The 15,756-nt window shown below is 22.2% G+C and overlaps 1 protein-coding gene across 8 annotated transcripts in view; it reads left to right on the top strand.

Annotated features, from left to right (window-relative positions):
* The window catches only part of LOC122499040 (cAMP-specific 3',5'-cyclic phosphodiesterase, isoforms N/G), a 340,358-nt gene that overhangs the window by 203,942 nt on the left and 120,660 nt on the right, over positions 1 to 15,756 (top strand). For 7 of the 8 annotated variants that reach the window (XM_043607091.1, XM_043607085.1, XM_043607086.1 and 4 more), the window contains one exon: positions 12,162 to 12,350. In XM_043607091.1, coding sequence (XP_043463026.1) covers positions 12,162 to 12,350 — 189 coding nt within the window. Of the gene's footprint in view, positions 1 to 5,286; positions 5,303 to 12,161; positions 12,351 to 15,756 lie in introns of those variants that run through there. The other variant, XM_043607092.1, reaches the window with a different exon arrangement.

A 15,756-nucleotide genomic window follows, 5' to 3' on the forward strand; every position in this document is an offset into this window, starting at 1 on the left:
CAATTCGAATTATTTTCGAACTATTCAATCGGAATTATTTTGGAAGTTGGAAATTAATTTCCAAAGGAAAAATTGTGTAATTTAAATGAAAATTTCCAGCGATAATAATTAATTGTTTAGAAAATGACGATTTCTTTATCTTTATTTTTGAAAAAAAAATTAGTGCGCGTTAACAAAATTTCCAAGGGAGAGGGGATAGAGGAGGATTAATTTTGATGATAATCGAAAATTTGAATATTGTGAGATTACCTTTTTCTTAATTAGCCATATATTTCTCGTATAATCAGCTCATTTATTTACAAATTATAATCTTATGCAGACTCATTCTCAATCGATTTAATCAGTTGATTCGTGGTATTAGCCTACTTCCGTTTTAAAAATAAAGAAAAAAAAGAGCAACGGAAGTACCTTTCCCAAAGTGTTGTATTATATGCTCATTAACGAGACATTGTCTAGAAATATATCGTTTTAATGGAAAACATTCTTAATGCTTTTCCAAGTAATATATTTTTCTAAAAAAAAAAAAAATTACGCAAAAGCAGTTTTTTACAGTTTGTTCTAATTTTCGTTTGCATTTTTTGTTTCAATTTTTTTATTTGTTTACTTGCTTTTCTAATGTTTCCCCAACTTTTATTTTTATTATTAATTATTATTAACTTCTTTAAATTATTTGATACATTTTTTTATCTTTATTTATTTATTATTTTTTTGTCTTTCTTTGTTTATTTATTTATTTATTACTTAACTGTTTATTTATTTGTTTATTAGTTAACCGTTTCTATATTTCTATTTATTTATTAGTTACCTCTTTTCTTTTATTTATTTATTTATTATTTCACTGTTTTTATATTATTTATTTAAGTATCAGTTACATTTTTTTATTTTTATCTTTTTTGTTTATTTATTATTTTTGTTGGTTTTTAATTATTTGTAATTTTCCTTTTTTATTTACTTATTATTATTATTTATTTTGCTACATGAAATAATTTGTAGAAATTGGTTAAAAAAAATTTTTTCCAGCTTTGTATAATTAGAAAAAGAAAATAATTTTTTATAAATAAATCAGGAAAACAAAATAATTGTATTCGAAACATTCCTGGGCGAGTGACCTATCTTTTTTTTTCTTTTGTTTAAAACAAAACTTTCAAACAATGTCATTGAGTTATTCAAGTTACGCTTCGTTTACAATAATTATCTTTGTAAACAACCAGAGTTTACGTAAAAATGCACTTTTTCCTCCATTTTCTTGTTTGATATATATATAACGATATTTATTACATTTTTTTAACTCGTTTTTAAAAGACAGTAAAAACAGAAGTTTTATATATACAAAAAAATAAATATACCCCGATAGAAAAAGAGGACAAAGCTTTAGAAAAAATAATAGAAATTATATTGATAATTAAACTTTTCCACTGACTTTTTTATTTTATTTCATTTTTATTTTAACTTTATTTTTCATTTACATTTTTCTTTTATTTTTTTCTTTTATTTTTAAATACATTTTTAAATTTATTTATTTACTTGTAGACGGGACAAGCCATTTCGTACAAAAAGTACAAATTTTATTTAAAAAATTTTTTATTATTTTTATATCGATAATGATAAATATTTGCCCGCTCAATAAAAAGGTCAGGTTTAAATTGAAAATTATTGTTTGCTCGCTTTGTTTGGGATGAGAGTCTTAAACATTACAATGCATACATAATTAGTAATTAAGCCTTGGTTATTCGCAAAGTCTGATTAATTTACTGCAAAAGATGAGCGTCTAAAAATATAAACAAAGAAATGTTGGCGTTTAAATCGTTATATTATTGCATAATATCAGTGCGCTATTATCAAGATTATTTTTCACGTGGGTGATGAAAATTTGAATTTTTTTCCATTTAATATTAAAAAATTGAAAAAAACATATTTTGAAAACAAAAAGCAATTATTTTGAGGAAAAATCAGTTTTTTAAATTAATCGGAAAATTTTATTCTCTTCGAGATGGAAAATTCTGTTGTAAAAATTATTTTAAATCAATATTTTTGTTTAAAAAATATCTACATTGAATATTTTTTTAAATATTAAAATATTTATTTCAAATATTTCAAATAAAAATTTTTGTTTAAACAATATTTTACGAAAAAATAGTAATTTCTACTAATTTCTTAGTAAAATTTACTAATTCGAAAGAAAAAAGTTAGTCACTAATTCAAATTAGTAAATAGTTTAAATTTCTTACAAATTCAAATTTAGAGAGTTTAACATGAATATTTTGAATTAAAAAAATATTTTAAATAAAATGTTCGAAAGTTCACAATTTTTATAATAAACAATTTAATAGAAAATTTTTTTTTCATACATAATTTTAAAAAATCCAAACAAGAACGGAATAATTCCAGTATTTTTCTAATTTACGCAGCATAGGATAAATTATTTTATTATACATATTAGCAAAGTGTTGAAAACTTTATGAATCATAGATTTTAAAAAACGAAATAGTGTGTGTATGTGTCTTTCTCTTGTTTATTACATATTTGCTCGAGCATATCAACAAAATTTGATTTCTCAACGCTCAATAAACTTTTACAAGCATTTATTATTGACTATTTATAAATACAAATGCTTACAATGAATTGTTAAAGTCCCATCGTTAAACGTTATATTCTCTACATTAAACTGAAAACTCTAAACCTCCCTCTTAATTGCAACATTAATTTTTACTTTATCGCACACTTTGAAAATGTCAATTGTCCGTGAAATTACACCATATTTTTTACATAATTTAGCTAATTATACATAGATATTGTAATGTAATTATATTTTATCAGTCCCCGATAAATAAAAAACAAAAAATTAATAATTTCTTCGTTATTAATTAATTTTTCCCTAAAGTTTTCAACTTTTAAATGAAGGAAATTTTTTTCTGCTCAAATATTTCTAAACTCTAATTTTTTTTTAATTTTTCTAAATTTTAATTAATAAAAATGTTTACTAATTTGAATTAGTCACTGACTTTATGCTTTTGAATTAGTAAATTTTACGAATAAATTAGTAGAAATGACTATTTATTGGTAAAATTTGAAGAGATATTTATAATAATAATAATAATAATAATAATAATAATAATAATAATAATAATAATAATAATAATAATAATAATAATAACTATTTTTTAAATATTTTTAGCTAAAAGTAATTCAACTAGAAATATTTTAACTAATTTTAACTAAAAGTATTTTTTTTATCTATTGTAATAGTAATAATAATAATAATAATAATAATAATAATAATAATAACTATTATTATTATTACATATTTTCAACTAAAAGTATTTTAAATAAAAATATTTTAACTAAAAACATTTTTAACTAAAAGTATTTTGAATTAAAATATTTGTAACTAAAATTATTTTAAATAAAAATATTTTAACTAAAAATATTGTGACTAAAAATATTTTTAACAAAAAGTATTTTAACTAAAAATATTCTTAAATAAAAGTATTTTTGACTTAAAATATTTTATTTTCTCTCTAAATTTGAATTAGTTAAAATGTTTACTAAATTTGAAATAGTGACTGACTTTTTTCTTTTCAGTTATTAAATTTTACTAATAAATAGTAATTTCTACAAAATTTAAAAAATTTACTAATTCAAAAGCAAAAAGTCAGTTACTAATTAAAATTACTAAACGTTTTTGCTAATTAAAAATTAAAAATTAGTTTTTGGGAAGTAATTAAACTAGGGGAAATTACTATTCAAAAGAAGAAAATATTATTTAAATCAAAAATTTACTCAGTTAAGAATTATTTTTTTTAAATAATTTTTTTGAAAAAGGTACAAATTAAAAGAAAAAATTTTGAACGTTCGAAACTTTAAGAGCATTTTAATTAGTCGTGACAATAAATTTTTTTTTAAAATACAGAAGAAAATTGATTAAAAACCTCGTTTGCAATTAAACGTGATAATAATTTTTCTTTTTCAAAATATAGAAGCCAATTCGGAAAAAAGAAAAATTCTTTCCTTAGAGAGAAAATGAGGAATGAAAAATTATTTTAAAGTAAAAATTCCCTTTTCTTTTTCCTAAAAACTTGAAATTTCCTTTTTTTTGTTATTAGAAGCATAAAAGAAAAAAAATTCAATTTGGAGAGAAAAATTGCATTTTGTTTATACTTTGGTAACTTATTTACGGAGAAAATTAATAAAAGGGGAAATTTTCTCTTTTTTTTGAGAAAGGAAAGGATTAACAGGAAAGAAAATATTTTCTTGTTTCTAACTTTATTCGCTGGTTATACGAAAAAGGAAAACTAAGTACTTGGGGGAAAATGTATTTTATTTATATTCTTTTTTCCCCTTTTTTTCTTATTATATTCACTTTTCCCCCCCCTACCCCACCCTCCCTCGATATAGAGAGATGACTGACGAAAAATATTCTCACAGAGAAATTTGTTAAGTAAAAAAAAGGTAATTTTCACAAAAATATATTCCAAGGACAGATAAATGTAAATTGTGTGTGTACGTTCTTTTCCGCGTTTTCCAATGTATAGCACGTTTCTTCACATGATAAAGTGATATTGAACTATTTTCGCTCTCTGGATCAAAAAAAAAAAAAGGAAAAAAAAATATTGAAACGAAGACAGTTTCAGATATATAGATTTTATCGTATCCGCGCATTGAAATACTAATTTTCTTTTCGCGAATAAGAATTTTTTTTTCTGCTTATCAGTCGTGTCAAAATAAAAGTGCAGAAAATGGTGATTTTTGAAATAAATAATAAAAAAAAATAATCAAATGAAATTAATTATTAAAATTGGAAATCAATTATTAATTGAACATTTATTTAATTCTTGATTTTTAATTGTATTTTTATTTAATTCTTGGTTTTTAATTGAATAATTATTTAATCATTAATTTTTAATTGGATTTTTATTTAATTATTAATTTTTAATTGATTTATTTAATAATTAATTTTCAATTGAATATTTGCTTTCAATTTTATTTGATAAAAAATGAAGGAAATGTCAATTTGGAAAAGTGAAAATAGTAAATGGATTATTATTATTATATTGAAAATATCGAGAGTATAGGGAATAGAGGGAGCGTAATTTGAGCAAGTTGGAAATTATTTTTCAAACAACGTCACAATGAATGAGTATTCAATTTTGATGCCTCATGAAATTTCATCAAAATTCGCTCGCCGTGATTCGGGCACGATGAGAGTGACACTGCCGATAACATCACTGAGAAGACACAGTGGCTGTGTCTCGACATTCTCGCGAACAAACCCTCATCCAAAATTGCTTTACGTCGCTATCCCGTAAGTTTGAAAAAAATTTTTTTCAAAATATATTTATTTTTCTAATAATCAAAATGACCTGAAAAAAAATTTGTCTCATTACAAAAAATGCTTTGTATTCCCACAATAATTAGAGAAAATAATAATTAATATTTGACCAGAGAATTTTCCTCTTGGAAAAGAAATGTAATATTTAATTTTTAATTTTATTTTATTAATTTTTTTATTTGGATTATTTTTTTGGTATACGAAAATTAATTGTTTTTTTCCTATTGTATTGATATTTTTAATGTAAAATTATAATTTCTTCTTTGAAAAGAATTTTTTTATCTGAGAAGAAATTATTTTTTTGTTCTAAAAAAATTTTTTAAAAAGTAAAATATTATAAAGGTATGAGAATTAGATTTTTTATTTTATTTTTCTGTAAAGAGATTTTTCAAAGTTTTTGTCGCTGTGCTATAGTGAAACTTTAATATATATAAATAAGAAACTTGAAAAATTTTTCCCTTATGAAATTTAGAAAAATCTCATGAGACAAAAATTTTCAAAGTTTTCCCTAAAAAAGTTTAACAAATCCAGACACATTTTTTATGAGATTTTTCCTGTTTATCTTGGAAACTTTTACTCGATGTTTCTTTTTTTTTAATAAACTAATAAAATAATTCCGAGGAAAATAGTTAATATATTTTTTCATATTAATTTAATATTATTTATAATTTATAAATTAAATAACGAAATTTTAGCAAAAAAAAATTTGGCTGACTTTTTGCTTCAGCAATTAGTAAACAATAATAATCATTAGTAGAAAATTATTTTGCATTAAAAAAAAAACTTAAAATTAAAATAAGAAATAAATAGTGCCGCACATATAAGGAAATGAAGGAATTGAGAAAAATAGAAAAATAATTGTATAGAAAGTGTGTGAACTTTTTTTTTGAAGTACAAAGGAAAAAGTTTCGAAGGATCAGTCGGGTATAAATAAATTTAATATCCCTTTTATTCAGGAAGTGTACGACTGTGTGACATCTGAAACTTGACGATCAATTGAGGGTGTAGTTATGTATATTATATATATGTGAAATAAAGTTTTGATGAGATTTGACGTAAGCAAAACTTGAAGAAACTATTGTTCGATATATTTGTTCATTCGTAATGCTCATGCTCATTTGCTCGTGTCAATTGCAAAAGATAAAATCATTTCATCAAATGAACATCCTTCTCCAATCGTATTTTCCCAGTGAATGAATTTCATATACACGCGAGAACACATACATACATAAATTCAGTGAGATTGTGTATTTATCTTTGAATTGATTTAACGCAAACAGTCATAAATCAATCAACTTTGGCACGTGCAGAGTGTCGTGTCTTAAGATAAGTCCAAAGCTCAAAGGGCCAATAATTCACCTCACTGCGAATGGATATATAAACCAAAAAATAAAAAATATAGGTATAAAGACCAAAAAGACACTTTTTTACTGTTTAGGATACACAATCGGAATTTTTAAATTTAATTACTTTTACTCTCGATTGGAATTGATTTTACTCTCTAAATTTGAATTAGTAGGAATGTTTACTAATTTGAATTAGTGACTGACTTTTTGCTTTTGATTTAGTAAATTTTACTAATAAACACGGTTTTTCTAAGGATATCAAATTGAGACAAAAAACGTATCAAAACGTTGCTTCGCAACTATTTTGATGCATTTTTTGTCTCAATTTGATGTCCTTAGAAAAACTGTGAATAGAAATTTCTACTAATTTATTAGTAAAATTTACTATAATTCAAAAGCAAAAATTCAGTCTCTAATTCAAAGTACATTTTTTACTAATTCAAATTTAGACGGTAAATTATGATTCATTTTAAATTACGCTAAATTTTAAATTAAAGTAATTTAATTTATTTTGAATTTTGAATAACCATAAATTTTATATTTACATACATAAAAAAATATTTGTCTCAGACAAATATTTTATTATTAGTAGAATTAGTAGAAAGTTACTACTGAAATGATGAAAAATCGCCCATCAGATGATTTAATATTAATTTTGCTAGCAATTAGTTATATTTTACTAATTTATTAATTTAGTTTTAGTACACTGTAAAAAGAAAGGTACTAATTCAGTACCAATTTTGGTACTAAATTGTCAATTTGGTTCTATTTTAATACCGAAAAAAGCTCTAATTTAAAACCTTTTATTTACAGTGTAGAATTTCACTAACAATTCTACACGGAAAATATAAATTCTGTAAGAATTCCTGAATTTGTTCCTAAATTGAGAATTTGTGCAAAGCTCCAGAAATTTTTAGGAATTTAATGTAAGTATATCTGAATCGTTCCGAACTAATTACGAAACTGTTTTCGTAAGACTTTCAAAATCACCATCATAAAAAAATTCCTGAAAAATACAGGACTAGTCTATAATATTATCGAAATTTTGGCGTAGAAATTATATTTTTCTTCTAAAATAGTATTTACAAGCGTCTAACCAAGGAGAAAGAACTACACTTTAAATTTCATAAGAATTCCCGAACTTTGTCTAACTATTACATAAATACCGAGTTCTTACCATATAATTCCTGAATATCTATTTAAAAAGTTCGACATTTCTTCCGAATAACAGCTCTATAATAATTACTGACTTTTGCTCATATCCTCAACCCACCAACAAAAATAATTTTCTGCAGCAGCCAATTCTGGAGCCGCCATTGCAAAAAAAAAAAAAAATTTTTAATTAGTATTCTCATGCCTCTTAAACTATAAAAACTTTGGTTGATAAATATTTTTTATAATATAATAAAATTTGTTTAAAAAAACACGTTTTTTGGAGGAACCTGGCCTTAAAAATAAATTATTTAGCAATTAGTGAAATTCTAAAAAAATTAGTAAAATTTTAGTAAATATATTCAAAATTGTAAATTAATTTAAATTAAGTTGATAATTTAAATTGTGAACTACCATAAATTTTTTATTTACATCCATAAAAAAATATTTGTCTTATAAACTAGTAATTTATTTATTTTTTCCATTAAAATTCTATTTATTATAAGTTTAAATTTTATTTCAACAAAAAGAATTATTTTCTTTCTGCCAGACACATTTTTTACTCTCCAAATTTGAATCAGTAGAAAATTACTGAATAAAATGTTGAAAAATAGCTGATCAAATGAATTAATATTAATTTTACTATCAATTAGTGAAATTTTACTAATTTTAGTAAAATTTTAATACTAAAAAATTTCAATATTTAAGTTTTAGTAGAATTTCACAAACAATTAATAGAACTATTTTATTAATAGTCGATAAAACAGCTTAACTAATTAATTTACTGAATTAACATGAAGAAAACTAAAAAAAACCAAAAAAAATATTAAAAATAAATTATTTATCAATTAGTGAAATTTTAAAAAAATTAGTAAAATTTTAGTAACAATCAGTCATATTTTACGATTACCATTACGATTATCATATTTTACTAATAGTGTATACTAATCACTCTCTAAATTTAAATTAGTGACTGACTTTTTGATTTTGAATGAGTAAATTTTACTAATAAATAGTAATTTGTACTAATTTACTAGTAAAATTTACTAATTCAAAAGCAAAAAGTCAGTCTCTAATTTAAATGATTAAAAACTCTTTTTACTAATTCAAATTTAGAGATCGAAAAAAGGAAAAAATCGTCCATGAAAATTAATAACAATTAGTGAAATTTTACTATTTGTAAGTAGAATTCTATTAATTCAGATTTAGAAAGTACTAAAAATTAAATATAATACAGTAAAAAATAGTATAGAATATAAAGTAGTATATAAAATAGAATAGTATAGAAATAGTAAAAAAATTAATTTTTAGTTGAAAAATAACTAACAACAATAAATAAATTTTGACTAATTTAATTAAATACGAGAAATAATTCAAATTTTATTTATTTTAAGTAAAAAATTTTGTTTGAGAGAAAAGAATTATTTTCTTTGAGTCAAACAAATTTTTTACTTAAAACAAATAAATCCTCAAGAATAATTTTTAGTAAATAGTAAGTAGTAAATAATTTTTAGTAGAAAAATAACTTTGACTAATTTTATTTTTTACAAAAAGTTTTTGATTTTTTATCTAAAAATTATTTAGATCAGATTGGAGTAAAAAGGCCAATTTTGTTCTTTTTACTCAACTCTACCAAAAAGAAAAAATATATGTAGGTATTTATATATATTTTATTATAATTATTAGAGTTGTGCAAAAAGCTCGATCGAGTATTTCAAGCTTTTCGTTTTTCTAGCAGAGCTGAGTAGAATCAATCCGAACTTGAACCAAATTCCATCCGACACGTGCAGTATTAAACCTAAAATAATTTTGAGCACTTGAATTTTTCGAGCACTCAAATATTTTTGAGTAACTAAAACTCGAGCCTGGCTCGAGCTCGACCATGCTATTCGAGCTTTTTGCACACCTCTAATAATTATATCAATATTAAAACAGAATAAAAAAGTCCTAATGGTACAGAAAACTTTCTAATAAAAGAAACTTATAATTAAATTATGCTGGACGTGCTTTTCTTTATTATTTCTATAAAAGAGGGAAATTCGTGCTTTTCGGTGGAGAACAAGAATAATCTTGAACTTGGAGATTAAAGATAATGTATAACAATAATTAAATGAGATTAAAAGTGAAGTTATGATAAATTAAACAATAATAATTGGGTAATAATTATTAGAGAAAATTGATAATAATTAACACCTAATGACTGTAGACAAATAAATAAATTAAAAGTGTGTTTGTAAATTAAGAAAAGGTAGAGTTTTGAATTTGATGATTGACAAAATGAACCTTTTATCGAAAAAAATAAACTGATATTAAAAAATGTGTAAAATGGTAAAATGATAGTAAAATTAATAGGATTTTTAGTATTTTTGTAGAGCTCAAATAATTTCGACACTAAAAATTCTTTTTAGATTACAAAATAAAATTGTGTTTTTCTTTTTTTTCTCTTTTTAAAAAAAATATTGCATGAGAAAGATAATAAAGATGGTTTTTATTAGTTGAAAGACAAACAATAACGAAGCGTTTACAGCTAACTTATAAAACGCTAATAGCTGTCAAAGTGAGAAACGATTTTTTTGTGATTTAAAAATATGACTTTTACTATTAGATATTATAGAAACCACATTTGGTGAGTGTTTTAAACTACTGAAGAATTTTTATTATCTAAGAAATTTCGTTTTTGAATGTTTTATTTCTTTCAGATTTATAATTGATAATTATTTTTTATTTTGATAGTTGATAATTTATTTTGATAAAAAATATATTTACACATGAGCAAATTTCCTTCATTTTAACGTTCGATACTTTAGAAAAAATTTTTTTTACTCTAGTGATGCAGTTTTTATTTTTAGACCTATTTTTACAGAAGTCCCGTGTTTCTAAAAATAGTTGTAGAAAAATTTTTTCACTCTAATCTTGACTTTAATATAACTTTTAATAATTATTAAAATGATTGAAATTTGTCTTTTATTTAAAAAATGCACTAAAGTTCAATTTTTAGAGATAGAGTGAAAAAAGAAAATAATTAAAAAGTAATTAAATCAGGTATAAAATTACAAAGAAGAATGATAAAGCAAAGTGTCAAATTTAATTGATTGAAGTTTATTGCATTTTTTTTTCATCTAATTTAAATTCGAGTAACTTGAAATTTATTTATAGGTAATTTTCGAATTAATTGGAATTTATAATTAGATGTAAAAAATTTCATCAATTTTAGTGCAATGATATTTTTCTAAGATTTGCTTCGTATTTTTTTTATTCTCAAATTAATATCTCGGAGAAAATATTTTCTTTCTACTTTCATTATCATCATCATCATCATCATCATCATCATCATCATCATCATTATTTTCTTAATTAATTTGAAAAGTTTTGCAATTCCTTCAATATTGGCAATAGTATTTTACTGCTTAAACTAATGAAAACGAATCGTGTTTATATATACATATATATACATATATATATAGCTGTGCTTAGTAGGGATATAGTCCTCCAGTTTTCTATAGATCTCTTCTTCCTGGATGCATTTAGCAATTGATTGCGTGCAGTACCCACCCACGTTTTATACCAGCGAACGATTAAATGTTGAATGGCAAGGCTATGGCATTAATAGTAGTTTATCTTATATAAGAAACTGTATTTTTGTCTATTTTGAAAATGCTGGCGAAAATTTTCCGAGATTGGATTTTTTTACCACACCTATATTTCCTATTTCACCTATTTTTGTTAATTTTCACCTTATTCGACATATTTCACTTATAATTATCACCTGTTTTGTAAATTTTTTCAAATGTTTTCGATCGAAAGTAAAACTACTTTCTAAAATTTGTTAATTAATTTATATTTCAGTGCAGAAGAAATATAAATGATCCGAAAAAAGCTGAACTAAGAAGAAGAAAATTTGAGGTTATGTTTGTAATTTTTAGAAAGAAAATACTCAACTCTCATTTTAGAAATCGAAAAAATAAATTTGTGCAACACCTGCTGGAAAAGAGCTACTTTTCTTTAACATAAATGCAGCACAAAGTGGTCAATTTCTGCACATTTAAAAGTGTGCAGGAAAGTGTAATTTCCTGCACACTTTTCTGTAAACAGTATAATATACACTATAATCAACATAAAACTATATTTATTGATTAGAAAAGTATAAAAATGACTTTTTTCGGTAAACAGGTGTTGCACAAAGTACTGTGTGCAACACGTACGAAAGAAGATTTTCCGAACTTGTGCAAATTACTGTACTTGTTGTTCTGTGCTTGTTGCACAATATACTATTCTAGAATAGTTTGTAAAATTTTTTTATAAGAAAATAGTAAATTTTTTGTTTGTTTTTTCAGTTTTGATGTGGAAAATGGCGCGTCAACGCTGGACGGTGGCGCAGGGGGATGTGGAGGTGCATCCCCAAGTGCAGGTCTGGTTTTACAGAATCTGCCACAAAGGAGAGAAAGTTTCCTGTACAGAAGTGATAGCGATTTTGAGATGTCGCCAAAATCGATGTCACGGAACAGTTCAATTGCCAGTGAGAGGTGAGTTATGAATTTTTTTTTCTTACAATTTTTACTCATTTCTCTATCTTTACAATCGTTTTTATCAAAAATTTACTTGAAATCGTCTCTCATCGACATTTTTTTTTCTTTATCAAAGTACATAATTTTTAGTTATAAATTTTTGTTAGGATGAATGAAATTGAATTTTTTTCAATTTTACAGGATTATTATTATTTAATTAGTTTATTAAAAATTGATAATTAATAATTATTAGTTTATTAATAAGTAATAATTAATAATTATTAGTTTATTGATAACTAACATCATAGTTATTGGTTTATTGATAAGTAATAACTCATAATTATTAATTTATGAACCAATATTAATAATTTATGAGTAAATAATAAATTATATTAGTTTATGAATTAGTAATAATAAATAATTACTAATTCTTAAGAAATAATAATTAATAGGTAATTTTTTATATTTACTGCTAACAAATTAATAAATAAAAAATTATTTAGAAACGAAGAAAAGAATTCAGGCAAAATTTGAAATGTAGAAAAAATTGTAACGTTAATTAATAAATTGAAAATTATTAATTTATTAATGAGTAATAATAAATAATTATTAATTATTAAGAAATAATAATATTGTTAGGAAAATGTAAAAATAACTTGAAAATAAAAAATAAAATAATTCATTATAAATAATATTAAACTTTAACTATATATTTATTGAGCACATAAAACAGTATTAAAATGATGGAAAATATTCAAGTAATTATTATTTTGCTGTTTAGAGAATAAAATATGCGGGAAATTTGTATAATTCAAGTTAAACAGAAGGAAAATATAGTTATGGAAATTTAAACATTGAATAAACTTGAGAATTCGTTTTTCTTAATCTTGATTAGTTTAGTATATGCAAATTTTGCCTTCTGCATTTTCAGAAAGAGAAATTTCTTTCTTTTCAAATTTTAGTAAATATTGAATTTATTATTTTACATACAGCAAGTGTAAAAGAAAAATTGATTCAATTTTATTTTTAATATTAAAAACACTGATAAAAATATAAAAAACACTTTTTTTAGGTATTGTTCTATTATGCTGAATCTTTTTTTTTTATTTAATATATTTAATTGCTATTTAATTAAGAACAGGAAAAAATAAAATCAAAATATTTAATTTTTTAATTTATTTGTTTTTCCGATATTTTTGCTCACAAAAATTTTTGATATTAATTAATAATTTAAACAAATAATTAAATTAATAATTAATATGAAAATTTTGGTGAGAAAAAAGACTGAATTTGTATTTTTATAAAAATAATCTGTATTAATAATTAATTACTAATTAATATCAAAAATTTTGGTGGGAAAAATGATGGAAATTAAATTTTTAAAGGAAAAAGTCTCACAGCAGTGTTTTTGATAAGATAGGGAATTTGTTATCAATAAAAATCCTTTTTATCATTGTGGATAAAACAGAAATCTTTTACTCTAATCGGTGGCTCTCTCTGGTTGATATTAAAAGAAATGCGAAATAAACACTGGGGTCGGTATTTTTGTTGTTGTTGCAGTAGCAGTAGTTTGTGTCGGTAAAATGATGCTTTGCTTTGTGAGTGTTGTATTTTGTTGATAAATGCGAAAATTATTTCTATAAAAAGACTCCTATTGTTGGTAAAATTGATTTTTGAAAATAATACTTAAAAATAATTTGTAAAAGTAATTTTTACTTAAAATTTTCAATTTTTGGTTTCGTTCAAGAATATTAGAGTAAATGATTTTTATAAAAATTATTTTAGTGAAAATCTTTTTTTATTATTTCACAATTGTTTTTTTTACGGTTCAAGAAGAGGTTTGAGAAAATTTTTTTTATTGTTAAGAATTTTTTATTAAATATTCACTAACGATATTGATATTTAATAATAATAAACAAATAATAAAGAAATTAATAAAAAATTTAGATTTTAAATAAATAATACACTGAAATAAACTAAATAAAAAGATATAGAAAATTATGAAGTAATATATGTTTCTTTTTTTACGTTAATATTAATTCAAGTTAAAAAAAATTTATTAATTATTACTTTATTACTTTATTATTTTTGTTATTACTAATTATTATTTGTTAATTATTTTGTAATAAATAAAAACAAATGAAAAACGGTTTTAACAAAAAGCAAATATTATTTATTAATATTAATTATTAATTTTTCATTATTGTTGTTACTGACTAAACATTTGTTAGTATTAATTTTTAAATTTGTTTTCTTATTGTCGAATTTCTAGTTAATGAATATTTAAAAATTGTTATTAATATTAAAAATATTTTATCAACAGTTTTCTTGAACCGTGTGGAATCATAATTCTTGTTAAGTAAATAAAAAAAAAAAATTTCCACAAAGCTGTTTTTTTATAAAGAAATTATTTTACTTTTAGTTATTAGCCAAATTAATAGTAATATAAATAAACAATTAATTAAAGAAAATTAACAATAAATTTTAATTTTTAATTGGAAGAATAAATTTCGTTTAATTAAATTGAATTGAGTCGAATTGAAATTGAATCAATTTTCTCTCTAACCAAATTTGAAAAGAAAAAAATACTAAAGTGCGTAAAATTTTTTTTTTTGAGAATCTCCTTAAAATGTAACAAATGGCTAAAGGGTCAAAATAAGTGAAACCGGCCACTTGAAAAATTTTTATCTCCAATTTTCAAGTTATCTATGATTTTTAGTAGATATATGAGTACACTTTTTCCCCCTAAAATATTTTTCAAAAAAAAATTTTATTTTTGAAGTAATCAGGTATTGAAGTTTTAGGTCATTTTATTTTCATTTTATTATTACTTTGAAACAAATAAAGATAATTAAGTAATTTTTTTTTTAAATTAAAGCTTAAAGTCTATACACTTTAAAGATGAAATAAAGCGATTGCTAAAAAATGAAAATTTATAATTGTTATTAACAATTCTTTTAAACAATTGCAAATTGAAGAATGTTCTCAATGTTTTTGAAAGATTAAATTACGATATATTGATGCGCAAAACTATAAGGATTCATTTAAAAAAAAGAAAAATGAGTAACCTCCAATATTATAGAAATTGTGTAGATTTTTCTGCCAAAATGCAGGCCAAAATCGATTTTTAATCTTAAAAATCCGCTTGAAAGCGTGAAGTTTCTAACAAAACAAAAGAAGATCTTATTTATTCGTTTGCAATTTTATCTTTTTCCAGGAACTTGAGTCAATTTTTGCTTGCATTTTGTCAGCAAAATTTACATAATTTCTATAATATTGGAAGTTACTCATTTTTCTTTTTTTTAAATGAATCCTTATAGTTTTGCGCATCAATATATCGTAATTTAATCTTTCAAAAACATTGAGAACATTCTTCAATTTGCAATTGTTTAAAAGAATTGTTAATAACAATTATAAATTTTCA

This window comes from Leptopilina heterotoma, unplaced genomic scaffold (assembly GCF_015476425.1).
Source record: "Leptopilina heterotoma isolate Lh14 unplaced genomic scaffold, ASM1547642v1 Lhet_163, whole genome shotgun sequence".
In the NCBI taxonomy this organism is placed as follows: Eukaryota; Metazoa; Arthropoda; class Insecta; order Hymenoptera; family Figitidae; genus Leptopilina; species Leptopilina heterotoma.